Here is a 24,559-nt window from a genome sequence, read left to right on the forward strand (position 1 = left end):
CCAGGTCATATCTCCCAGGGAGAGCTGCAACTGTTCCGAGTTTCAACACACAGGCTTTCCCTAGTTATTAAGGCTGTCCTCATGTTTCACATGGATGCCAATCAGAGCTAAACAAAATGCTCCCCTCTCCTACCGGCACAGAGCTGCTAGGAATAGCAGCCTTGTTCCATGACAAACAGCATCTTGCAATCCACTGCAGGGCTAATTGCATTGCATTGCTGATACAACGCTCAAGGAAGACGTCAGCTCCTTGGCTTTGCCCACAGGCAACAAGGACATTATTGATTTATTCAGGACTTAGGACTAGTCGTCACAGGTTGTATTTTCTTTGATAATAAAGCCTTACAGACAAGGCTTAAATTTCAGCTGCAGCCCTAATTGAAACATAGCTAATTATTGAAGGTCTGCCTTTACAACCCATTCCCTTGTTACTGGGGTAATGTTCTGCAAATCCAACAGTCAAACTCTCCCCCCCCTTAAAAAGAAAAAAAGGAGGACTAAAACCCCATCTACTATTCAAGCAAGTCCTGTGGGAAATTACAGATTCCTCTCTTTGAGCCCGAGGTAGCTACCAGTCAAGAGCCCCATCCCGCAAGGACTCAATGACTTCAAAGGATGCTTGTAGAATCAAACTCCAAATTAAGGCCAAGGTTCGAGACGGGAGAGAATTCAAAGTGGCCAAAACAAACATTCAGCCCAGATCACAAGCAATTCATCTGGCATCCACCTTTTGAGCGGCAGCATAGCCTACGAGCCCCAGCACATTCAAATACACCACACAATTTAGGTGTGATCAACAATTACAGTAATCTAATTCCCAACTGACAGCTTGCTTGATTGTACAACAACAAACATACTGCAGTCCAGACACGTGGATTAGCAGTCGGTCACGGCTAACCGGGTATAAATGAGCACTCATCAGAACAGGCAGTCCAGTTACTAGCTGAATGATAACAGGACCCCCAGAGTACTAAGGACATCCTTTCGTGGAGACTGCGTCACAGCTTTTGGCTTTGCAGTTCAGCCAGACACAGAAGCAAGATTATCGCCTCATAAAGCAGGGACGAAATCCCACCCAAACTTTAGTATTGACAGGACGATGCCAGCATCAGAGTAAGCTTCCTTACGGAAGGTGACATTTACACACACACACCCCCCAGCACAAAAGTTCATGACATCAAGAGAGTGCTGCAGTTTAGAAGCAAGTCAACCCTAGAAAAATCCTTCAGTTTATAGCTGCTTCACATTTCAACCTGGCAGATGGAAGGAATACCACAAAGCAAACACGTCAGTTAAAGCAGCTAAAAGCATAATTTATAAACTAGAATCCACAATCCAAATTCTCAGCAGCTATAACTCAAAGCTCTGCCGAGCTGTGCTGATTTCAGCTGATTCAACTTTAGTCTTTGGTACAGAAGGAGATACTTTGCTAATTCTGTGCAAGTTTACAGCAGCTGGTCCTCCTCTGGCAGATGTAACCCCGCAGAAGTCAGTTTAGCAGTTGGGGAGCCATTTCAAAGAACGCAGTGCTGGTTTTACAGGTCCTAGTTTGCCTGCCTCAAAGAGAAGATCCTTTAATCCACAGAGCAAGGATAGCGCAACTGTCAGCAAACAGAGCACCTGCTGCAGCACCTGGGCTCAGACCCTGCGCTAGGAGGGATGGCCAGGCTGGGCCCTCTTCTGTCCCTGGCTGCTCTGAAGAGGAATTGAGAGAAAGGCCCAAAGCAGTAGTGGTAATTATCGCTTGCACACCAGCATCCTGGGAACAGCATGGAGCACATTCCTCCTAGGCTGTATTTTAAATGCAGGGAAAATCTAGTACAGAGGAAGTTAACTGGAGGTTAGACTCTTTGCCCACAAGACAGACAATATATCAGTAGTTCACGTACCTGATCAAATAGGGCTTTCCAGTGCTGAGAGGCAATGCACAAGGGAGGAAAAAGAAGAAAAAGAAGGTTTAGGAGCAACGACATTAACATGCAGTAAACTGTAGAAGTATATTCTAACAGAGAAATAACCAAATGATTTAGTGCCATTTCCAACATCCTTCTTCATCCCAGAATCACCTACCCTTCCGGGGGAGGAGGCAGGGGGAATCTACCAACCACAGGGAGGACAGTTTTCATTTACAAATCCAAATAAGGATGAACTCAGAACATTCATGTGTTAATTCTGTTTTCTCCCGCTTTGTCTACTTGCAGACAAGCAAGGAATAAAAGGCTTTTTTACTCACAGGGATCAAGAAAGCTTGGTGTATATTGAGGGGAGGGAGGAGTTAGCAATGGTCTTTCAGATCACTTTCTGAGGCCCTGTGGCCCAACATTGACCCAATGAAGCGCCTTGCCGAATGTCAGAGCCTTCTCTGCTGCCAGCTCCTAACTCTGGCAGGGACTTGCTGTAAGGTCCTGCGTAACTCATCACTTCTCTGAGCCTCCCATGTCCACATCTGAAAAACTCTTGCACAAGGTGGAAGCGGGGGAAGGCTGGAGTAAGCCCATTACAAGAATTTACCCCACAGCTTTTGTTCTAGCAGATCTGCCTTAAAAGCTTTGTACAGGAGGAAGCTCCACTTCCAACACAGATGACCATGCAAACACTCCACAAGCCCTCGTCCTTGTGAGCAGAAAAAACAAGCTGTCAACTGGCTCTGATCTATGCTTTGTAGAAAGACCGAACCAAGTCACCTCCCTGCCTCAGGATTGCTGCCTCACTGTCTCACAGAATAGAGGAAATTCCTAATTAATTGTTTAAGGTTCTCTCTCATCTCTCCTGGATTTGGGGACCAGTTGACAAGAGAGCAACTTCCATGGGGCAACAGTGGGGTAACCACTGGCTTGGGGTCCCCAGAAAAAACCTTGCACATTTCCAGCTCTCCTGTCTGAAGTGCTGTTCAGCACAACACTGTTTCTGCCTCATTCACCTTCCCAAAAAAGCAAAATGAGAAAAATAACAAACATCAGACTCATACAAGCAAATCTCCTCACTGTGCTATATGCAAAGCAGAGCTCTGGTCAGAGTCTTATCTAGTCCTGGAAGAACATTTCCTTCCATATGGTAGGCAGATTTAAGGCAGAATTGACTGGAGAGACAGTGGGGTATCAGGCCACTGAACTCTATTTAATCATTTAAGTTGTTGGCTCCCCTCCTCCCCATGCCTCTATCCATTTATAAACTCCCATTTATCATCATAAAGCAGCCCAGCACTTTAAAGAGGACATTTTGGGACTGCCTGAATCCTGGCTTTGTGGAACACTGCTCTGATTGCTGTAATGACATCACAGCTGAGCTGTTATACACTGTCAAGGCTGGACAGCCAAACCTCCACTACGTAATATTTTTGTAGTTAATAACACATAAAGAACTGACCTTGAGTCAGTTCTCACTGGCCAAGCCAGAGAGCTTACATCAAGCTTTCAAATGTAATAATAACAACAGAAAATCAACCTCTAGTTAGGTCTCGGGGGGGGCATGCTCCTAGCACAGAGCAGTTTGAATTTTCAGAGATGGTGCTCTGTAGCCTGCTTGTTTCAGCAGCAAATCTTGGCGGTGGAGGAGGAGGGCATTTACACCACTTCCTGCTCTTCCAAATTGCAGATGACATACGATACCTCAGGCTTCTGTTGCATCATGTACTGCCGGGTCTCAGCAGCTTCCCATAACCAGTGCAACTGCAGGCTCTAGCTCCATTTTGTTGATTGCAGAAAACAAGGTACCAGAGTCAAATAACAATGCAGATCCCAGAGTAAGTAACAGCAAAACACTGCGAGCTGGATCAGACCCAAGCTGTCCTACCTCAAGGTCAAGCAGCAAGCCAGCAGCAGAACTAGGATGAGAATCTAGATTTCACCAAGGAAAGCTCATGGTCTCTCTCCTGCCTCAGGAGCCAAATCCTGCCTGGCACTCAGCACTTCAGCATCTCCTGGATCCCTAGCAGGATTGAATTCCAATGGCTGCATTCGTGTAGAGGCTGGAGTAACTCCAAGGGGCCCATGTGTATCACAACAGGAAATCTTTCTTGTAGACCATCCAGACAAGCACAAAATTTGTCAGGGAAGAAAAGGTCAGAGTCTGAGGTAAGCAAGCACAGGGATTTGGAAACCTGGACTGTGAAAGCTCCTGGAAAGCCACCCTTTCTGAGCGAAAGCTACATGTGCCCCTGGGTCAGGCACACTCCTCTTAGGACTGTCTGGCAGCGTTGTAGCAGAGGTCAAAACTGCATCACACGTTCCCTCCTGGCTGTACAGTGCTCGAGAATACAGCCTGGGGAATGCAGCTCTACCAGGCAACTGCACTTCCTCCGCTGCCCTCTGGGAGGAAAATCCAACAGCAACCGAATTGTAGGTGACTCAGAAGGAAGGGCTGGGGGATGAGGAGCAGGCACTGCCCCTAAGCAGCCCCAGGCGAGTTCCTCCAGCAGTGACATAAAAGTAGAGGGGAAAGGGGATGTGCCATTGCTGGAGGCTTAGTTCACAAGTGTCGCTTTCATGCCCGTGCAAGACCCGAGATAGAGCCCACTTCAGAAAGACATCTAGTACCACTGCTTCATCCCTCCACAGGCAGGAACAGAGCCTGCGTTTAACCTCTGCGGACTGAGCACTCTGCACGGTCCTCATCCCAGCAGAGTTTGCTTGGAAGGAGAGATGCGAGCAGTGCTGGGATGCACCAGGAATGCAGGATCTGCTCACCATTACTCCCAGGCAGGTGCACAGCAAGCCCCTGCCTCCGGGACCGGTCGATGCAGAACTACTGCCTCAGCTCTGCAGGCTTTGCTGCTCAGCCTGGCGGGAGCAGATTCCAAACATGCAGGACCACGCGGTGTCCTTCTAGGCTGGAATGAGCAGAGGCAGAGACACGGTGCCAAGTTATCCCACCCTCAGGTGCAACCAGAGCTCAGAGGGTGGAGAGATGCTGTCAGCCCTGCCGAGCCGGGGAAAAAACTTCCTTGCCTGTTTGTTGCTCGGGGGCTGGAAGAGGGAACAGGCTCCCGACAGCGTTTCACATCTGTCACCCTCCGAGTGGCTGGGACTCTGGAAAAGCTCCCTGTCCCCAGGGAGGCTCCTCAAGCCAGGGCGTCAGCCCCTCTCCAGCCTCTAGAGCCGCTTCTGCGCACAGCCCCGCAGCCCCTACGCGGCCGTGAGCCCGCATCCCCCCGGGGGCGCGGCGCCGGGCGCGGACACCGGGCGGACCGGCAGCCGGGCCGGGCCGGGCCAGGGAGGGGAAGGGAGCTGCGGCTCCGGGCACCGAGACGGCCCGGCGGCTGCCGGAGCCCGCGGAGAGCCGGCGGCAAGGGGGGCGCAGAGTGGCGGGGACGGCGGCTTTCCCTCGCCCCAGAGGGTCACCAGCCCAATTCCTCCCCCCATCCCGGACTCCATCCATAAATAGCTTGAGCCGATTAACCCGTCCGGGGCGAAAGGGGGGAAGACACCGAGCAAAGGAAACTTACATCCTCTGCGGCCATAGGTAGGACATCATCGGAGTCCAGCACCTCGATTTCTTCCGCCTCTGAGCTGGCAGCCACAGCAGGGGAAGAGCTGGCGTGAGGCTCCGGCAGCCTGTCTCCCATGCTTGGAAACGGTCCCCTCCAGCCCCCGCCCCCCCCCCCCAGATCCTTAAAGAAATTAAACCTAGCTGCTGCTTGGCAAAGTTTCAAGCGCAGCCCAGCCTGCCTTCATGACTCCCGCAGCCGGGAGAGGAGGAAATCCTCCATCCAGGGAACATCCAATTAGCGCGGGCAGCGCTGGCGGGCGGCATCGCGGCGGCCGGCTCCGGACGGGGCAGGTGACCCCTCCCCGCGGCGGCTCGGCCAGCTCGGCTCGGCCAGCTCGCCTCCCCCCGCTGCCCCCAGCCCGGGGCACGGCCAGCGCGTTCCCCGAGCCATGCCGGCCCGGGGGCGGGGGGCGACGACGGGGACTTGCCCTTCCCGGAGCCGCGCGTACTTGGAGGCAGAGCCCGCAGCTGCAGCACGTCCGAGGATGCGGGCTGGGCGGCGGCGAGGAGGCGGGGGGGAGCCCCGGGTCGCCCCTGGCCGGGGGAGGCGGTGCGGCCCACCCGGGCACCGCCTCCGCCCGGAGTGACCCGCCGAGGTTCGGCACCGCGCCCGGCCGAGCGGGTCTCGGCCCCTTCGTCCTGCCCTCGCCCCCTCCGAGCCCGCTCTCAGGTGCCCGCCCTTGGGGTCCTGACCCCTTTGGTCTCGCCGAGCGGGTGCAGGCAGCTGGGCAAGACGTGCCGGGAGGTCCGGGCTTTCTGAAGCTAACTTCTCCACCCCGCAGAGTCCCGCAATCCAGGGCTGCGGTGGGCTTTTAAATTCTTTACCATCATTATTTGTTCCTATATGTCAAGATGGGTATCTTAACCATCTGGAACCTGGATTAGGAACTTGAGGAACGCCTTGACTGAAGGCAAAAATCCAGCAGTTTTAGCTTCTTCCAATCAAGTACAGAAATAGCAAGTTGGCAAGGGGGAAGGGCAGGCAGAGCCAGGCGGATCCACACCGTGCCAGTCCCTCTGCTTTCTGCTGCACCAACAGCCGGAGCCAGACAGAGCTCAGAGTCGGGGCAGAGAGGGGCCTGCACCGCAGGCCACGTCTTCTTGGTGCCAGAGCTCCGGTTCCAGATCGGACACACCTCAGCCACAAGGGCAGAACCAAGCTAGAAGTCCTCTTTTCTCTACAATTTTGTTCTAAAAAACAAAGGCAAAATCCCTCAGATAGAGTACCTCTAGAACAGGAACAGGATCTTCCATCCAGCAGCAGCAGAGATTCTCTCCCATCCACAGCTGTCATGAACTCCATACTGCATATTACTTTTGATCTGGATCAAATTTGTCCCACACAGTGATGGGAAATCACACAGACCCATGCTCTTAGCTGCTGGGTTCTAGCTTCTTAGTTACTAAAAGATTTTTCCACAGAAGAAGGGGGAACAGTGCCAAGTTCTTTCCATGTGCCCACATGAGCTACACCTACCTACAGCCACCAGGGAACAACAGCTTTCCACATCTCAGCATGGCTGGCACTAATTTAAGGTCAGGGCCAAGGGCTAAAGTATCATCCCACAGAGCTGAGCAAGGTCAAGTAAAGAGAATGATCTCCTCTGTCACCTGATCTGATCCCTTGGCAAGACCAGCAGGAGACCTCAATCCCACAAACAATCCCTATTCTGGGAACAAATGAAAGAGCTAAGATGATAACCTTATCTTGTAGTACTGCCCAGATGCTCCATCCTGAATGAACATTAGAAAGGAATATGTTATCTTCAAGGAATGTTGAGGTAAAAGCCTTCCCTCTGTTCATGGTTCTGAGTCCAGCTGATAACAATCCTAGCCAAAATATCTTTTTTAAAGAAATGTCCCTCCCAGTGTTCTGAAGATTTTAGCTAAACTTTTAAAGCAAGTGCAAGAAGTAAACCCAGGACTTTTGGACCTGAAGAGCCGAACTTTTCTACCTCAGGATTCAGGTGGGAAAATGACAACAAAATAAAATCTCTTTGGGGTCTCCAGTGCAACTGATGAACAAGAGGGCTTCTCTCCCTTTAATGAGCAAAGCTGTCATCAGTTAAACAGAGTAGACCTTCTTCAGGTTTCAAGGTGATTCCTTCAGCACAGCATCCACTTCTCACTTGTCTAGAGCCTGGCCAGCCTGCTCTCCCAAAGCATAACAGGCTACCAAATCCAGCGCTTTTGAGAAGCATTAACCCCCTTTACTCATACAACACCACCCCTGCCAAAATATTCCAGGCACTAAAGAGCTATTATAAAAACAATCTCTTTTTGATTAAAAAACTAAACCTCATCAAAACTTCAAAACAGATGGATAAGCAAAAATATGCTATGCCAACAGAAAGAAACAGCCATCATTTAAAGATGTCTTTAGGGAGAAGGGAGGCAAGTTTTTTAAAGTAAAGGGAGAATAAATGAGCTGAATTTCACGGGTAACAGGTTCCACACAGTTGGGGACTGCCATGTCAAGAGCTCTGTATCGTCTCTGATTCCAGATGCTACCAGGAAAATGCTAACCATGGAGTCTAATATAAATGCAATAAACAGCAGGGAGAACCCCCAAAACCTTATCTTAACACCAAACTCCCACTAAACTGGAAAACTGCTGCAAAATTACAAGTTAATTTTTCTCCTCCAAGGAATGGTTTTCACTAGTGGTAACGATAGGTTTTTTTTCAGGGAAATATCTCTGCACATTGCACATATGAGCTAGTGCTGTGCTATAATTGTCACAGAAAGGAAATTAACAGTATTCTAATGAGGAGTTTTGTTACAGACAAATTATCATCTTCCAAGTCTGTGAGAGCCTCTTAGTTTAGACTGTCGTTTCTCCCCACTGCATACCCTGGTGACTCTACCTTGAAAAACAGTAATTGCTAGAGAAACTAGGGAACTGTGGGCCACCACAGGGCAGATGCAAACAGAAGGGCTTCAGAAGAAACTTAAAGAGAAAGAACTTGAGATAATAAACCCCAATCCATTCTCACATTCAGTCATGTAGGCAACCTTTTATATTCCCAATACTGCAAACAAAATGTAGATATATATCCTTCCTGCATTGGAAGTGGCTAAAAAGGTCAGCTGATGAATATGCAATAAAAAGTCCTCAAAGTGTGGATCCAGCCAACATCTGTTAGCTAAGCCTCCTGGAGCAAATCACAACAGTTTGTTCATGGGTCCTTTTTCCATCCAAAGTAGCCCCAAAGGAGTTTTACAAAACTGTGCAGCTCTCACAATTGGAACTAAATGGAGCAACCTACCCAGCTTGGTTACCGAACCAGGCAGTTGGACAGCCCTGGAAGGCAACTTCAGAAGCAAAATGCAGTATTTTGGATCAGAAGCCAAAAACGCTGCACCCAAACACAACCCTAGCAAGAGGTTAGATACCACATACAAAGTTAGGACTGGATCAGACCAGTCAGTTAACCCCTTCAGACTCATGAAAACGAGAAAAAATCTTTAAGGACCACAGATAGTATGAGATTGGGTTTAAACTGTGTCCAAAAGGTAACAGTGGCAAAGGGCTCTTTCAGTATCAGTGATACTCCTCGTGGCTGGGACAATACAAGTTCACCTTTTAGGATCAATATGAATTAGACTATATGTGCTGCCTTTTGGCTTCTCCCAGATCCATGGATACTTTTCCTTCTGAAGAGAAGAAATAGTGGGAAAAAATAAAGTCCAATCTCTTCTCTGATTTCTAACCTGCCTTAAAAGACTATCCTCCTGCCCCTCCTTACTCCCCATGTTATACTTAGAACTTTTTCAAGTCCAGCACTGAAAAAGTACACTCTAGGCTTTCCACCTGCATCTCTCTTCTGCCCCAGTAGCTGTTATTTAGGTTGCAGCTAGTTCTAATTGTTTTTTTGGTTATAGCTGGGTGGTTGTCTTAAGAGGGAGCTCTCCTATCAGGTCAGCCCTACAGTATTTAAGATGTGTCTGCTCCTTTTTAACTGTCACTGGATGGGCACACATTGGTATGTTCATTCTAAATTAAAAGAATTGTTTGAAATGGAGACCAATTAGTAACTCAAGGTTAATTTCCAACATAAAATCAAATCATGCTTACAATTAATCCTGAACTGACAAGCTTTCAGACAGGAGGTCAAAGCTGAGGGGCGAAGGATGTGTCTCCAAGGAAGATGAATCGAGATCTTTGTCCTCTTAGTGACTGTATACCATGGTCAGGCGATTCACACATCAGGCTGAACGGGAAGAGGAGATGTAGTCTGGTTTTGGAAAACGCACTGGAAGGAATTGCTAGGAAACTGGCAGGATCAGAGGAAAGAAACCAAATCACCGTTAAGAGAGCGCGAGTGAGTGAAGAGTTGATTAGGCTGCATTCAACAGCAATAGCTCAACCTTTTGGACTTTCTTCTTTATGCTCTCCATGAGTAGAACACTCCATGAGTAGAATGCTTTCCCCTCACAGTGACTATAATCCTCACAGGATCCAGGAGCTCTTGGCCGATGATACAGCGAACACCGTACCTCTCACCCAAGCGGCACAGCGACGTGGGTTTTCACAGAGAACACCAGCCGCAGCAGGGTGGGATACCGGGGCTGGGGTTCTCTTCCCAGCTTTCAGTCTAGGCAAATTCCCTAGAGCGCTGGAGAAGGCCTGGCTTCACAGGAGTACGTAGCGATCTCTCCTGTTCTCTCCCGGCCCCGGGAGGCCTCGCCGTGAGGAAGGGCAGGGCCCCACCGCGGGGCAGGGCCGGCCCTCTCCCTCGCGGCACCGCCCGCCTCAGCGGGGCCGGCCGGACCCGCCTATTCCTCAGGGGCGGCCCCGGGAGCCCACCGCGGCTCTCCCCGCCGCTCTCCGGGGGCCGGCGGACCTGACGGAGCCGTTCCCCGCCGGTGCCCCCGCGCGTCCTCAGCCCGGCGCCGGGCGGAGCCGCGGCCCTGTCAGCTCGGCGGCAGCGCGCCCCCTGGCGGCTCCTGCTGCCCGCCCGCCGCGGGACAGCCCCGGAGCCGCAGGTGCGGTTGTCGCGTTTCCATAGAAGCGCGTCTCTCACGATGCTGCTTGGGTGCCGAGCATAAAGCGTGCTTAATTAACACGAAAATATTCACCAAACAACGAACACGCTTTCCTAAAGTGGCGGCGATCTTACACGCCTAACGGCAGCCCTTTGCAGGAAACAAATTCTATTAGCTCAGCCCAAAAAGCACCGGACAGGCAGCTGATGCGTGGAAGGTCTCGACCAGCACACGGAGCCACGGCCAAGGCACGCGTGGCTCATCCCAGGCCGACTGTCCCACAGAGGTCAGCAGCCTCCGCACCAGTCTCCCCACAGAAAAATACATCAACGGGCTTCATACAAAAAGGTTCGCAAACAGCACGATAACACACAAGGCGCTCGTTGAACAGCAGTGACAGCACTCCCATACTTTGCACAGATGATGAGCTGTGTCCTTAATATACTTCAGAGACTTCTATGAGAGGGTACACACAGAAGGTGAGTGGGAATCACAACTGTGGTATCCAGCACGTGGTATCAGATATTCAGAAGTTTTGGAGCCAACAGCCACAGACTGGTTTAAAATAGCAGACCCTGCCCAGAACTCTGCCCTCGGAGACACACCAGGCAGGGCTGCAGGGCCGTCAATCTCCCAAAAGGCACTTTTGCATCACTACATTGGCAGCCTGAGATAAATTTGTGTGAAATTAAGTCCTGAAATACCCTTTCAGAAGTGCATTGCGGGGGGCAAAATAAGCAGCAGCAGCATTAAGATCTACTAAGTTAGAATTTTTTCTTCTGATAAACATCAGAAGTAAATCTCTAATGGAGGCAGCACAGTCTTAAGACAAATCAAAGAAAATACACAGCTGTACATTTAAGCTCCAACAACTGACGGCAGTGTCAGTATTCTCTGGGATGAAGACAAGGTTGTATAAAGACCACCTTTCAGGGCAGGGAAAGGGAAGAAAAAAAAAAAACAACCACAAGAAAAAGACAAGCACAGTACACAGTAATTTTATTGAAATACCTGAAAAGGCCAGCAATGGAAAAATAGGTTTGTCATGAGGAATTAATGTTTGATTTACTTGATCATTAAAAAAGCTGTGTCTATAGATAATTCTAGCCAGTTACAGAATGCACTGTGATCCATGCAACTAATATACTACAGTAGAATAGGCACTGTGTACTATTTTAGTTTTATCTTATACACAGCTTTCAACAGGTATGATTGACAGATGTAAGAAATTAAACAGCAACACTTTTGGAATTATAAACATTTATAATATACAAATTTGCTCATCTGATTCATAAGGGTTATAAAACACAACAGAGTGGAAAATGAAAAACACGAATTACACACAGCATATGAAGTTGATCTGTCAGTTTCTGAAGTTTATGTTTTTCCTTTTAAAAGAAAAATCAGACTGCTAAATATGTCACTGGTCATGTAACATACAAAATCATAGGCCAGGACAGCGACAGTGACTTTTTCTTGAAATACATAGTTAGTGGGGAAACTTGTTCATCAGTTAAAAAGAATAGGTAAGAATGAAAATCATGAATTCTGCCTGGTATAGCTTACAGTCAAAAAAGATTAAGTCAGTTCAGATGAATGTGAAATAAATAAGCAATCCTTGAACAAGTATGATCCTTGAGTTGAACCCACTCTATTGAAAATGAATTTCAACTATACACTAGTATGTCACCATGGTGAAACATCTTCAAACAGTATTTTGAATAGCTTTTTGGGAAGCAATCTTACTGCTTTAATATGTACAGGTTATTTACAACAAATTCCCTTTTGGCCTCACAAGTTAAGCCATTGTAGCTGGCTGTTAAGATGCTATTCTTTTTTTCCACGCATTATGCAATACTGTAGTTAGAGCTATAATTTAAAATAATCTTATGCATGAATTACAAATATTAATAAAGTAACTCTGCATATATAAATATTTCTAGCAGAATTTAAAGCATTCAGAATGTACACAAAAGTTTTTTGTTTGGTTTTTTTTTTTTTATTTGGTAGGGCCAGATGTGCTGCTTCTTAGATCACCGTTGCTTTAATAATGCTTTGTACATAGCAAAACCCAAAACTGCAAAGACAGTAGCACCAAAACTTGCTCGGAGCCAAAACGTAGAGCTCTTGAGGTCCGCTTGTGTCACATGCCTAAAATTTAACACACACACACACACAAAACCAGGTTAATTCCATGACAGGAATATCAGACAACTTGTGCTAAACTACTCAGCTTTTGGAAATTCATCACTACACTTGTCACAGGCAGCTTACAATTCAGCCTTACGAGTACTTAAACAGTCATTTTACTTTTCTTAAAAGCTTAGGATTTGACCTGCAACCCTGATCACGTTAGTAGATCTCACTGAAGTCAGAGAGCTCACACAGCTGATGAGAAAGGCAGGAGCAGCTCATTAGTCATGAACGTGGGGAGGGCAGTGTGTCTTCTTTGAGAGTACCAGCAAGCATTCAGAAAAGGAAAAACAAAAATAGCTAGCAAATAATTAATAACCCAAAGTGAGGACAACTGTCCAGCAAAATACTTTTTTTAAAGTGCTGAGTTTGTATATTTCTGGTTTTCCACGAAAAACTTTCCAGCCCTGTTGAATATCTACTTATACTTCTCCCCCACAAAAAGTTTACTGACAAGTAGCAAGTAATATTTTTCCAAAAGCTAGAATCAAAAGAAGGACTGTTTGTAAATCCCTTTCTTCCCAGTACAATCACAATAACAGCAATAGAAACAGTCATCCAATACCAAGCTGAAAGCTAAGAAAAAGTGCTAGTGAAACAAGCAGTGACGATGGCATCAACAGAAGAAGACATGATGTAACAACAGTATGAAGTGACTGTATGACACAAAAAGCCACATCTTGCATAACCACAGATACAGCCAATGACCCAACTCTCCCAAATACTGCATGAAGTTTGTGAGCATGCTCAGTTAAACACGGCTAGCCATCCTCCAAAGTAGTCTCAAGTATGACAGCTTACCAGAAAGCAGGAGCTACCCTTTAAAACAAGTTATCATAAATGCCATAATTCAAAGCACAAGAAGTTCCTAGACAATAGTAAAGGTTTTCTGTTTGTTTGTTTGCTTTTGTTTAATATAGAACTTACAACAGAACTTCACTAGCCTACGTATTTTAGCCTGTATTAGTCATCATGAGTTACTCGGTGAAAGCTGCAAAGTACTAAGTACAAGGAGCACACAGAGATCCTGAGCACAGACGGTGCACAAGAGAGTTCATATAGTGCGAACTGCAGAGCTATAGCATACAGCTGTTTAATAATGCAGGAATTGTTACTTGCTATCAAAATACACGAAACCAGTTTAGGATATTCCTTAGTAGACATTTGCAGGAGTAATATAAGCCATATAGATAATCAGTGTACTGTAAAACCACATGCTGAAGAACATGCTCGTTGGTGCACAAACAGCGAAACACAGCTGGTCTCTAAAAAATCCTAATCTTATTTAAGAATATCTTGCTGGGTTATGGAACAGATAAAGTTCATGAATTCCTGCAAGCATTAGTTCTTCTACAGCTAGTTTTGACAAACTCTCTGCAAACTAGACATCAAGTGGTTTGCTGAGGGGAAGAAAGGGAAAAGGCAATGGCAAGGCCACCTTAGTTTGGCTGCTGTTACCTGTCTTCAAGTAAACGTGGACCAAGAGATGACTCCATGAAGATGGAATCTTCTACAAAGTTGACGGCGTGCACCTGCTGCATAATACTGCTCTCCTCGTCTGCTAACAGCATGGCCCCCAACTCATCTATGTAGGGTCTTAACCTTTTTACACACATGCACAGTTTGCAGTTCACAGCATGGCTCAACAACAGCAAATGTCTCAAATACGCTCAAATGACAAAGCCCAGAGAATTTTATCATTTTTAGCCATCTAGCCCCTCGTTCTTGTGCAGTTGTTAAAAACTTAGTGCTTGGGGAAAACCAGAAATAAATGAAGTTTGTACTTTTGATGAGTTAGGTAAGATAGATGATTTTGTGTGGCTAAATGCCATTGCTTTAAGGACAAAAAAGCTGCTTAAGAAACTGAATCTCTTCCCATTCCATCCCCAAAACCTCAGTTTTCATGAGTCCACAGGACCCTGCAATACTCCTGCATCATATGCATGAGCTAAAGTACCTCTGCTAAACACACTGGAATGACTCCAACACATCAGCCCTAACACTGACACGATGTCATTACTGTTAATAATTCAATTAAAGACTCTATTTTATCACTACATGTGGTGGTTTATTTAGTCAAAGACTGTAAATCCCTTGTCTTCAGATATGTACATTATAAAACCTGTGTATGTAAAATAAATCACGTGTATGTAACACGATTTTAATAGATTACGTGACAAGCTCTGCTGGGTGAGTATTTGTATAACTAACAACTCTCAAGTTTAATTTGGTTAACTCAAATGCCCAACTATTTGTATAATTCAAAAAGCATCCCTTTAAAAGTGCAAATCACTGTTTAAATTGCAAATGAATGCTTTTGCATTGCCTCATAAAGCACTATCTCTCACATCTAGATATTCTGATTCCTATCTATAACTTGCCTTGTTTTGACTTTTTCACAAGTCCATATTGAATGGTACGCAAGAAAATTCCCGAGCAGACTTCATCCTTTTAAAAACAATTAATATGTTCTCAGTCATGATAAAATCTTCTTTTCATGTTTAAAGGGAGAGTAAATTGATTCTGATCCCTTTTCTAAGCCGAATTGTAACAGACTCTCTCATTTAAATAAAGGAACTAAATCAAGGCAAGTCTTACAACCTCAAGGAAATCTACTGACTTGAATAAGAAACAATTAGGGCCCTCCGAACATCTCAGCCCAAAAATCCGAAGTCTAAAAGTACTTACTGAAGTTCAGAACACTATGGCTGTCTAATGCCTTTATACCTTTGAGAAAAATTCCAATTTTTCTTCCTTAAACATTCCTTATGCTGTCATAAATTCCACTTTTGCAACTTTGATCCCTAATAATGTTTAGATACCACTAAAGGAAAAAAAAAATCTGTCTGAAATAATAAAAAAGGATCAATGTTTGTTTCCAGCACAGGTTCTTTGACATGAAAGTGGCATAACGAAGAAAAACATTTCTCAATACATACTGAAAAATTCTACCTCTTCAATAAATAATGTTAAAATTTTACTTCAGTGTAGTTCTGTTTATGAAACTAATTTTCACCCGTGGTAAAATTATTGTTGCCCTGCTAGTAAGAGAGTAACTCTGAAATAGAAAAATTATTGTCTCCAAGGGTAAAACATATGTATGGATGTGCACACATACACACACGGAGTAGCAGTTAGGACTCCATAAATGAAGCTGTATTTGAAGCTCTTGCTTGTTAGTAATAATAGCTAGCTTTCAAACTTCCCAGATAAAATGGTGTGTATATTTAATCATACAATTAATTTCACATATATAAGAAAGTCTAGCGGTTTTGCCTTTGGCATTAACTTCAGATTTTAATGCACATTTTGGAAGAAAAGACAGATTTTTATTCAACCTACCCTTAAAAGTAAGTCAAGTAACTTGTCACCTGTTGAATAAGGTCTTTGAAATCTGTACAGTCTTTCTTTTAAGAGGCTTTAACAACTCACAAGAAGTTTGCAACATGCACTTGTTAAGAGGTTAACTGAGCATGCCCTGTCATGGTTACACACACAAAATTGCTGAGTTATGGGCCAATACTGACTCTTTTCCCCTGTCAGCAGCAGAAGAATCCCAAGCCTGTGAAGGTTTAGCCTTAACTATAAAAGTTCAAAACCATTCCTGTACTAACTATAAAAGCACTTTAAAAGCGCACTGGTGAGGCCAACAGGCTTGTCACACGGCTACTCACACCAAAATTATAAGCAAGCTAATGGCAGGCAGCAAGCAGCAGCAGCCTGCTCTGGCAGGCAATAGGTTCTAACAATAAAATATAAGCGACTGAATTCCAAAAACATCGCATAACATGTGCAAGCTGCTGCAGCTTCCCTTCAGGCACATATTTTCCTAGGATGCAAAACAACTCCAGCAGTTAGAATTTCCCCCCATGCATTAGTTATCTAAAACATGAAAAGCTCCAAGTGCATCTTATTATCTACAAAAACTAAAAAAACACCTCATAAAATGCCAATTCGATATATTCTATTTGGAAAGAAATCAGAGGATGCAGCTTTGAAAACTTCTGCTCAGTATGGGGCATTAAACAGTTTAGAGAAAGAGGAAAATAGGTAAGTAAAATACTGTCCTAATTTTGGGGACACCTAAGCATAGGGGTAGATTTCTGCAATTAGATTTAATCGCAATATACTCTAGTTTTGACAAATAACCTGCGTACTCTGCACATAGTGAAAAATAAATCCTGGGTTATACTCTTAAAGCTTTCCCATTGTTAGAGGAAAATGAAACTACGGTCTTAACTTCAATCTCACAGAAGGAAGGTTTTCATAGAAAAAAAATAATCTTACAAATAATTCCTGAAACAACCATGTTTTATATGCAAGTAGAATTCAATTCTATTCCACAATATTTAAAAACTTTAGATGGAAGAAAAACATGCTCTGAGAAGCCTCCCTTCACTGAACACCACAATTCTCATGCATCAGAATTATTTTACTTTGAAATTAATTTAGCTGACAGAAAAACGCAACTACTATACAAGCAAAAGGCAACAAATGAATGATTTAAAAGCAAGAAAGTAGAAAAGCACTCTTAAATTGATGCTCTGTAATCAAAAAAAAAAAGCCAAAAATCCAGGCTCATCATTAAAGAACGGGTTAGAATGACATAAGCAGAAATCTTGCTTTTAAAAAGAGGTAAAACAATGTAGTAAAAAGAAATTAAGTGCCAGCCAGACAAATACAAATGAACATCTAAAGGAAAAACAAAATAAAAATATAAAAATGCTACAGAATAGCAACAAGTTTCATACATGCATGTGCAGTGCTTTGAATGCAGTGCCTTCTTCCTCAAAGAGCCAATAAAGCGTGATCCTGGGTAGTTCAAACCAACAATCCTGTTCCTGCACAATAAACATGTCCAAACTGAACTTCCCCGTTTGTTGAACTTGCCTTTCCGATAGCCTACAAACCCCGAGGACAGTCTCTGAAGTTTTTCGGTAGAAGAGAAACTGAAGGTGGGCACAAATAGGTTTTTCAGTTGCATAGAGGCAATGTTCTTCCTTTAATTACTAAGGTGGGAGTATTCAAATGTGATATTATATTTTGCCTTGGAAGCAGTGTTTAAGCATTTCTCATCAACAAATAATACAGGAACAGTCCAATCTGAAAAATTTCAGTTCACCTACTGGCTAAAGCTTCAGAACAGGAAGGGATCAGGAGAATAAGTACTCTTGAGAAACCTCCTTTACCCATCAGTTATCTAACTTTTGGCCAACTACCTGACCTAATGGTAAGCACCTGTAAAGGCAAAACAGAAAAGTTATATGAACTAACTACTTCAGAAAATCTTTCTTGATTCAAATGCTTTCTCTGATCTAATCACAAATCATTAGATTAAAAACACATCTAAGGAGCTAACATTTTTTAAACACGAAAACCATCTCTACCCTCTTAAGTCTACAGTTATAACACTCTTGAAGAGCTATCTAGGAAGAGAGCTGGTGAGATGAAGTGAGCACGCTGGAAACTTGCAACAAAACACTACTGACTAACTGAATTACTACAGACAAAGATTCTAGCAAATAATTTTTCCTTTCTGTAGGGTCAGTGGAAAAGTCTATACGGAATTCTCCTTTCCTTGAGTTACGGACTTTTTTAGTCAGCAGTAGTTTCCTATCTTTATTCCATGCTATCTAGTGACAAGGTGTGGAATGACAGCATTCCGAGACCTCTCAGAAAAACATTTCAATACCTCCAGTCCCTGACAGTATTTCAGAGGAATGAAGTGCAATGTCTAATGCAGGACTCAAAAAAACCATAGCAATCCATCACCATTACAAAAAAGGAGGATGTGCTACAGAGGTGATTTCAGCCTCAGTAATGAAGAGCTAGGATTCTCTAGTAGTGACTTCTGAATGAAGTTTTAGAGCGACAATATGCAAAGAGATTGCTGTTTCAAGGGATTTTTGTTTAAGGGATGACTGCTGTAGAAGAGATGCAGCATGAACAGTCTCATATTCACAGTTTTTTTTTCCTAAGCGAATGAGTTTTTCGCCCTTCTCTGAACTCTCACCCTGTGGTTAACACTTTTATCTTGGATTAAAGCGGTATTTCACAAAGATGCTCAATACTGTAGGTGGGTATATCAGTTGGCTTCCTATATGCGTGTAACTAGCGTTTAAAGGGGACAGCCACTCTTATTTGGAGCAGCTACATCTGGAAAGAGTAAAAAGTAGTAACACACACGGACCAGGAACACGTCAGGATATTGTAACCATGGCCTTCAAATAAACACATTTATCATAGTTGCCTCCGAGAATCATATTTATCATATAAGCCTCCAAGAAGACTATAAACAATGAAACCACTGCACTATAAAAATTGTTCGGTTTGAACTCCCATTTGCTGGGGTGAGATGAGAAGTGCTGAGGTGTTAGTAAATCAGGTGTGTCAAAAATTGCCTGCAGTACATACAAGACAAGCTATAGCACGGTTTTCAATGCTGAAAACAAGTTCTCTCTCTTTACCAATTGCAAATGCAAATGTTTTACCGTCTACCAATTCTTACGTGTTGCCTTCTCTTCAGAGCGGATGTTAAAAGCTCTAGATATTTTACACAAAATGCCCACTCTTTGTGTAAACCAAGCATAACACACACACACGCACACAGAAATTCTATGAATTCCCAAATATCAAACTAGCAGTTACAAACATGTAATATGTTATATGATGCTTCTGTAAGTCAAGCTGTGCCTTTATGAAAATATTTGTGTAACTGGTATCTACGAGGCACTACCTCTAATCAATACTAAATAAAACTATAATGTCTCAAGTGAGACACATTACACAGATTTATGGACACTACTTAATGTCCATTACCAGTTCCCTAAAAACACAGTCCTAATTCCTCCACAGTATTTTTGCAATCATTAAGTGCCTGAATCAACTACCAAATTGGTAATGTTTCAAAGAAATCACTGGACTATGCTAGAGAGACCAAAAGTACCTTCAAGTTAAACAAAGTTTGACAATTCTATGGCAATTGTTAAAGTAAGTATCTGCCTATTTAGTGGCTATGGAGTGAAAAATCTGCAGTATATAAGGTTACCAATTGCTTTTTCAAAAAAAACTTTATTTTAAAAGCACACCTGGTACCTAGTAAATAAAGTTAAGGACCTGTTAAGAACTGCAGTGAAGAGTTTGTTCTTTACAGATTGCAGCAAGTCTGAGTTGAGGAAGTTCTGACAGATGCAAAATGTACACCTGTTGCAGGCGCACATACAGCGTAACCGGGCATGGCTGCGAAAACACACAGAAGGACAGGAGTTGAAATCTTGCTCATAAAATCAGGTGCACATTAGGACTGTGCCACAACCAAGAGAGATTTAGGAATAAAAGGTACATTTGAATGAGTAAGGAGAGGAGAAAAAAAAAAAATACACTGGGAAGCAAGGGTACAACTACAGCTGTGCAGAATTTCAAGGTTAGATGTTCTACATCTTGGACATTTTGGCATTACCACCACACACAGTTCTTAATAGCAAAGCACAAACATGAATGAAAATGTTTTCTGAATTTATTTTTTGTACGGAAAGCATCTAAAGGCTTCCGAGTATGTCTGCACAGCAATAGATAACACCCCTTTTTCAAAGAAAAGTAAGCCACGTTTTCTACCACTTTGAATGCACACTTTACAAAGTGACAGTTACCTCTACTTTTCCCACCCTAACGAACACACATGCTTGAAAACTAAGGGAGAAGCAGGAATATTGATATGACAAGACATTTGGTCAGTGCTACACTTTAGTGCTTTCCCAGTATTCCAGTGCTACAAAATAAATACAAGAGAACAAAAACAAAACAAAAGCTTTACAAATCTAATTCAATGAATTCAGTTTCAAATGTTTTTTTTTTTTTTTTTAAATCCTATTATTTTGGGTGAAAGTGACATTAGTTCTGTTTAAAGCAAATGTCAGCTGTCATACTAGACTCCATCTGCTGTAATATTTATGTAGTTCAACACCATATTAAAAGCTCCATCCACCAAAAAAAGAGAGGCAAAGTGAGCTTAGCAACAGTGAGATGTGTAGTGAAGAAGAACATGAACTTAAGTATCTTCTATCTGAAGCCCAGAAGGTGTTTATACAGAAATTTTATTAAAAAATATAAGAACTATTAGATTAATGAACTGAAGCATAGTAATAAACACCCCGAAAATAAAAGAAAGCTTCAAGCAGTGCATTGGGGGAACCGTTGTTCACTTAAGAGTGTGATTACATGTAATCAACTATCAAGTTGAGTTATTAATAAGGATTACAGTACAACTTATTCACAAGATATTAATATTGACATACTGTGTTATGCATCCACAGTAAAGACAGGACACAACCCTACATATTCATTGGAATTTGCAACAGGAGCTGCATGTGTATTCTTTACAAAATACCTTAGCAACAATAGCTGACATCCAACACGTGCTGGATACATACCAACTTCCTCAATTCGAAATAATTTGAATATTCTCCCCAAGTCACTCAGGTCTCTCTGTTGCTAAATCTCAGTGAGGCCGTTCCATCCTCATGGCTAACAATGACATGCAGTGGTACTGTGCGTGACCCATGCAATATGAAAAATACAATGGTTCAAGTACTTACGGATACATTGCCATAGTTGTCAGTTTAACAAAGACATCCTTACTCGGCACATCAACAGTATTGCAAGTAAAGGCTTGAGGTGGAGGCATTTTGTGTTTTTTGCAGAATTCAGCAGGAGAAATACTATATTCCTGTCTAACTTCGTGCAAGTCAGACTTTGCAGCCACCACTAAGCATGGTATTCTGCTATCCATGAAGTGCTGCTGCAAATGTAAAGAAAAAAGTGAAAGAAACAGTATAAGATACATTCAACCTGGAACAGCCTGAGTTGAATTGTTTGCAGCAGCATTAAGATATATTCACTACACCGAAGTCAGGCCTTTCTAGAAGCAGGATATCTTATATAGACAAGTAAACGTTAGCTTTGTATGAATAACAAGAAGTCGTAAGTGAAATGTCTTTTAAACACTAGAACTTGTGTATCGGGCCAGTAACTGACACTAGATATTTTGTCAGTGGAAAAGATATATAAATGTAAAGGTTCGTATATACAAACTATACAAACCTTAAAAATCCTGGCACAATACTCAAAGGACTTGGGGTTACTGACATCGTATACCAGGCAGACAGCATCGCATATGGTCTCAGCGTCAGTTAAAAAATCAGAGTCACTGACATCATGTAGCTGGAAAAAAGATGGTTGGAGAGGGAGAAAAGCTTTGTCATTACGCAGTTAAAGGAATTTTAGAACCTTTTTATTCTCATAATTTTTATGGCTCATTTTTATGTATCCTTAGAACTAATGGACTGACAATAGGCAGAATTAACGGAAAAGAAATAGTAGGAATTTACCATGCAGCCAACATATGTGAGCTGTTAACATCACATCTGCAGGCAATCACAACCTCAGCATAAAAGTTACATTTACTTTAACACAAAGTCTTAGACTCCCATAGGAACTGGCATTCATCCTACAGAGGAAAACCACAGAGCAGAGGACTAGATCTTGGAAAACAAAGAAAGATATCATATTATCATAAAGGAAAACTACAATGGAACCAGCTTTAGAGAAAGTATTTCACCCACTGAAGATTAACTTCAGCCATCCTAATCACCTTATGTGACAGATTCTTCTTTACAGAATAGGTGGATTGCTTGCTGATAAATTATCATATGTTATAATTTTATGCCCTGCAACATAAAAGTAATGGTTGCGTTTTGTACAACTTAGGTCAAGTTTTCAAAAATAACAGGTCCTGGGCACGTTCAGTTTAAAGTATTAGCAACGTGTAAAACCAGAAGTTACTTGAGCCAGAAGAGAAGCGTGGGGGGGAAAATCCATGTTTATGAAGAGACAATTAAAACACAAACTTGTCTGCAGAAGGCTCTGAATAATTCACTGAATTTTAAGAGTAACCAGTCACATGCAAACAATAATGGGACAAACTTACCAGCAAGTATTTTTCCTGTCCATATACATAGACTGTATTAATGGCATAGTACGATTTGTGTTCTGCACGTATTTGCCTCTGCCTCTGAAAATGCAGAATTTCATGTTAGACCACAGAAACTTGCCCCTTTAAGTTAGATTTGAACAGCTGTTTTACCACATTTATTAATGAAAGAAAGTAACAGTAATCTGTAGTTTATTTTGCAGGTAAATGCATAGCTATAATCCATGACGTACAAGTAATTATTGCACGCAATAGCCATTTGTCTATTTGCTAAAAAAACCCACCAAACTAAAAAAAAAACCCAAACCTCCCCAATAATTCTGTTCCCTCATAGAACTCTCCAAACTCAGTAATCATTAGGAAAGCTCTAAGATCAATCGGTTTTGCTGTTTAATCTTAACTCAAAGCAGGTATAGCTGAATATAAGCAAAAAGTTTCTTACTAATAGATTTCTTCCAAGAAGAGCCTGAAGAACTCCACTTTTCCCACAGCCTTTCATTCCAACCACATTGCATCGGAAAACATTTCTCTGAGTCTGTTTTTTCTGGAGGTCTATCTTTTTATCTCTTGTTACTTGTGAAAAAACACAAATATTTTTCACAAGATGTACATGCATGTGTGTATGCAAAACCACGAAATAATCATCCCCTTACATTAAAATGCATACAAAACAATAAAGTAAATATTAAATAAATATTATTAAAATAAATTATTAATATATATTAATAAAAATAATAAATAATATTAAAATAAAAATTAAATATTAAATATTATTGGCTTGAGTGGAAAGTAAAAAAATAATATAAACGAAGAAAGACAGACCATTTGTTTAAACACTTTACTCTTGAGCACATTTCTAAATTTAAATTCCTAAGTTGTACCATTTTTTTTTTAATTACCTGTAATTGCTGATGCTTGAGATTCTTGTTCTGCAAGTATTGAGTAGCCTAAATAACCCAGGTACTCCAAGCAACGCTGTACATCTAAGTATGTGGTTAGTCTAGCAGAGGGGACAAAAAGAAATTTCTAAGTTGTTAGCATCTGTGATACCAATTCTTTACAGTACTAAAACAATTTTTTCCTTCTATCTCCAGATTGACATGATAAAAGTATTCCTGGAACTATGTAGTACTGAAGGACAAAAGCACTCTGAAGGTAAATGGTGGCAACTTGACCAGTGTTAATAGTCAGCAAAACACTACGAAGGCAGTACTTGTTGAGGCCTATCAACTACACCATATTTTTTTTCCTCAGCAAATAACGTTTTCCTCATTTTCCATATTTTCAATAGGGAAAAAAACCTAATTATTGCTATTCATACTGCCTCTAAAGAGTAGAACAATATTTCTATGTTGAAATAAATATTTTAACAATTTCAAGGAGATTTCCACATTTTGAAGAGACACTTCTTCATAGTTAGCACTAAATACTGTCCAAATCCTGAAGAGGTTATAACAACTGTCTGAAGATTAGGCCACTGGATGGCTATAAAAACTTGACTGCTTGGGTCAATTTTCATCTATTGAACTTCCACTCTTTCTACTAGATTTTTAAGAGGAATCTACAAACACATTATCATACCCAAAGTTCTCAGCTACTAGAATGTAACATATCACACTTACGTCCACTGAGAGAGAAACCCTTGGTATGTAATCCACCCCCTTTCATTTGTACAAACAGTGTTGTTAACATCAGGCCCCCATGGCATGTAAGGGAAGACTTTGAACAAATCTTTCAATTCATCGGGAGACAAAGCACAATCTCTATCCTGAAAACAAGCAAACAATATCAGACATAAACCACTTAATATCTACTCTAAACCGATGTTTTCTTGCTGTACACTTGCAAGATTCAAGAAACTGCCTACAAGAAATTGAGCTGCTTTTTTTTCTTGTTTTTAAA

The 24,559-nt window shown here is 42.6% G+C and overlaps 2 protein-coding genes across 15 annotated transcripts in view; both read right to left on the reverse strand.

Annotated features, from left to right (window-relative positions):
- Nucleotides 1–10,325, reverse strand: part of RHBDL3 (rhomboid like 3) — a 72,378-nt gene extending 62,053 nt beyond the window's left edge. For 2 of the 7 annotated variants that reach the window (XR_008469368.1, XM_054221269.1), the window contains exon 1: nt 1,890–2,061. Coding sequence is in view for 3 of the 7 variants with exons in the window: in XM_054221269.1 (XP_054077244.1) it covers nt 1,890–2,045 (156 nt within the window). In the remaining 4 variants the exon portion in view is untranslated. Of the gene's footprint in view, nt 1–1,889; nt 2,062–5,443; nt 5,564–9,565 lie in introns of those variants that run through there. The other 5 variants (XM_054221275.1, XM_054221273.1, XM_054221274.1 and 2 more) reach the window with 4 other exon arrangements.
- Nucleotides 10,326–11,458: 1,133 nt separating this feature from the next.
- RHOT1 (ras homolog family member T1) overlaps nt 11,459–24,559 on the reverse strand; it is a 28,636-nt gene continuing 15,535 nt past the window's right edge. For 4 of the 8 annotated variants that reach the window (XM_054221248.1, XM_054221251.1, XM_054221250.1 and 1 more), the window contains 9 exons: nt 24,280–24,425; nt 23,557–23,657; nt 23,100–23,230; nt 22,655–22,738; nt 21,769–21,888; nt 21,264–21,466; nt 19,786–19,908; nt 14,128–14,271; nt 11,459–12,627 (listed from right to left, as the gene is read on the reverse strand). In XM_054221248.1, coding sequence (XP_054077223.1) covers nt 12,510–12,627; nt 14,128–14,271; nt 19,786–19,908; nt 21,264–21,466; nt 21,769–21,888; nt 22,655–22,738; nt 23,100–23,230; nt 23,557–23,657; nt 24,280–24,425 — 1,170 coding nt within the window. In that variant the 3' untranslated portion in view covers nt 11,459–12,509. Of the gene's footprint in view, nt 12,628–14,127; nt 14,272–19,757; nt 19,909–21,263; nt 21,467–21,768; nt 21,889–22,654; nt 22,739–23,099; nt 23,231–23,556; nt 23,658–24,279; nt 24,426–24,559 lie in introns of all 8 variants that reach the window. The other 4 variants (XR_008469365.1, XM_054221249.1, XM_054221252.1 and 1 more) reach the window with 4 other exon arrangements.

This window comes from Rissa tridactyla, chromosome 15, assembly GCF_028500815.1.
Source record: "Rissa tridactyla isolate bRisTri1 chromosome 15, bRisTri1.patW.cur.20221130, whole genome shotgun sequence".
Taxonomy (NCBI): Eukaryota; Metazoa; Chordata; class Aves; order Charadriiformes; family Laridae; genus Rissa; species Rissa tridactyla.